Source organism: Cariama cristata, unplaced genomic scaffold (genome assembly GCF_000690535.1).
Source record: "Cariama cristata isolate BGI_N322 unplaced genomic scaffold, ASM69053v1 scaffold31189, whole genome shotgun sequence".
NCBI lineage: Eukaryota > Metazoa > Chordata > Aves > Cariamiformes > Cariamidae > Cariama > Cariama cristata.
Window position 1 is genome coordinate 3,322 of NW_009634591.1, and position 561 is coordinate 3,882.

The following is a 561-nucleotide window of genomic DNA, read 5'->3' on the forward strand; positions in this document are numbered from 1 at the left end:
CACGAGCTGGGGCAGCCGCAGGGACTTGCCCATCTCACCCTTCAGAAAGTCCAGGAGGCTCCCTGCGAGGAAGACCATGGTCACAGCAATCCGGATGCACAGAGGCCCCCGGCCACCCCTCTGGCATCCCTCCTGCGCTCACCCTTGCTCATGTACTCGGTGACAATGTAAATGGGCTCCTCTGAAACCACGGCGTAAAGCTGAACCAGCTTCTCATGCCGGAGCTTCTTCATAACCTGGGCTTCCTGCAGGAAGGCCTCCGGGGACATAGTGCCGGGCTTCAGCGTCTTGATCGCCACTCGGGTGGTACCGTTCCAGGTCCCTGTGGCACAGGACATGCTGCTCGGGACACATTTACGGGGCAGGGACCCGTGTCCCTCACCTGCTCCTCCACCCCACTGCAGGCTCTGGGCACTCGCAGATGTCCGGGGAGAGGATGCAGGTGGTGACACGGAGGGGGACAGCGGGGTGGGAATGGTCCTTACCCATCCACACCTCTCCGAAGCAGCCCTGTCCCAGCTTGACTTCCAGCCGCAGAGATTCCCGGGGGCTTTCCCAGGC

The 561-nt window shown here is 62.6% G+C and overlaps 1 protein-coding gene across 1 annotated transcript in view; it reads right to left on the reverse strand.

Annotated features, from left to right (window-relative positions):
• Positions 1-561, reverse strand: part of LOC104167078 (proto-oncogene tyrosine-protein kinase Src-like) — a gene marked incomplete at both ends in the record, with an annotated part of 5,347 nt that overhangs the window by 1,408 nt on the left and 3,378 nt on the right. The window contains 3 exons of the mRNA XM_009707209.1: positions 4-62; positions 143-322; positions 486-561. The exon at positions 486-561 is cut by the window's right edge and continues 95 nt beyond it. Coding sequence (XP_009705511.1) covers positions 4-62; positions 143-322; positions 486-561 — 315 coding nt within the window. The remainder of the gene's footprint in view (positions 1-3; positions 63-142; positions 323-485) is intronic.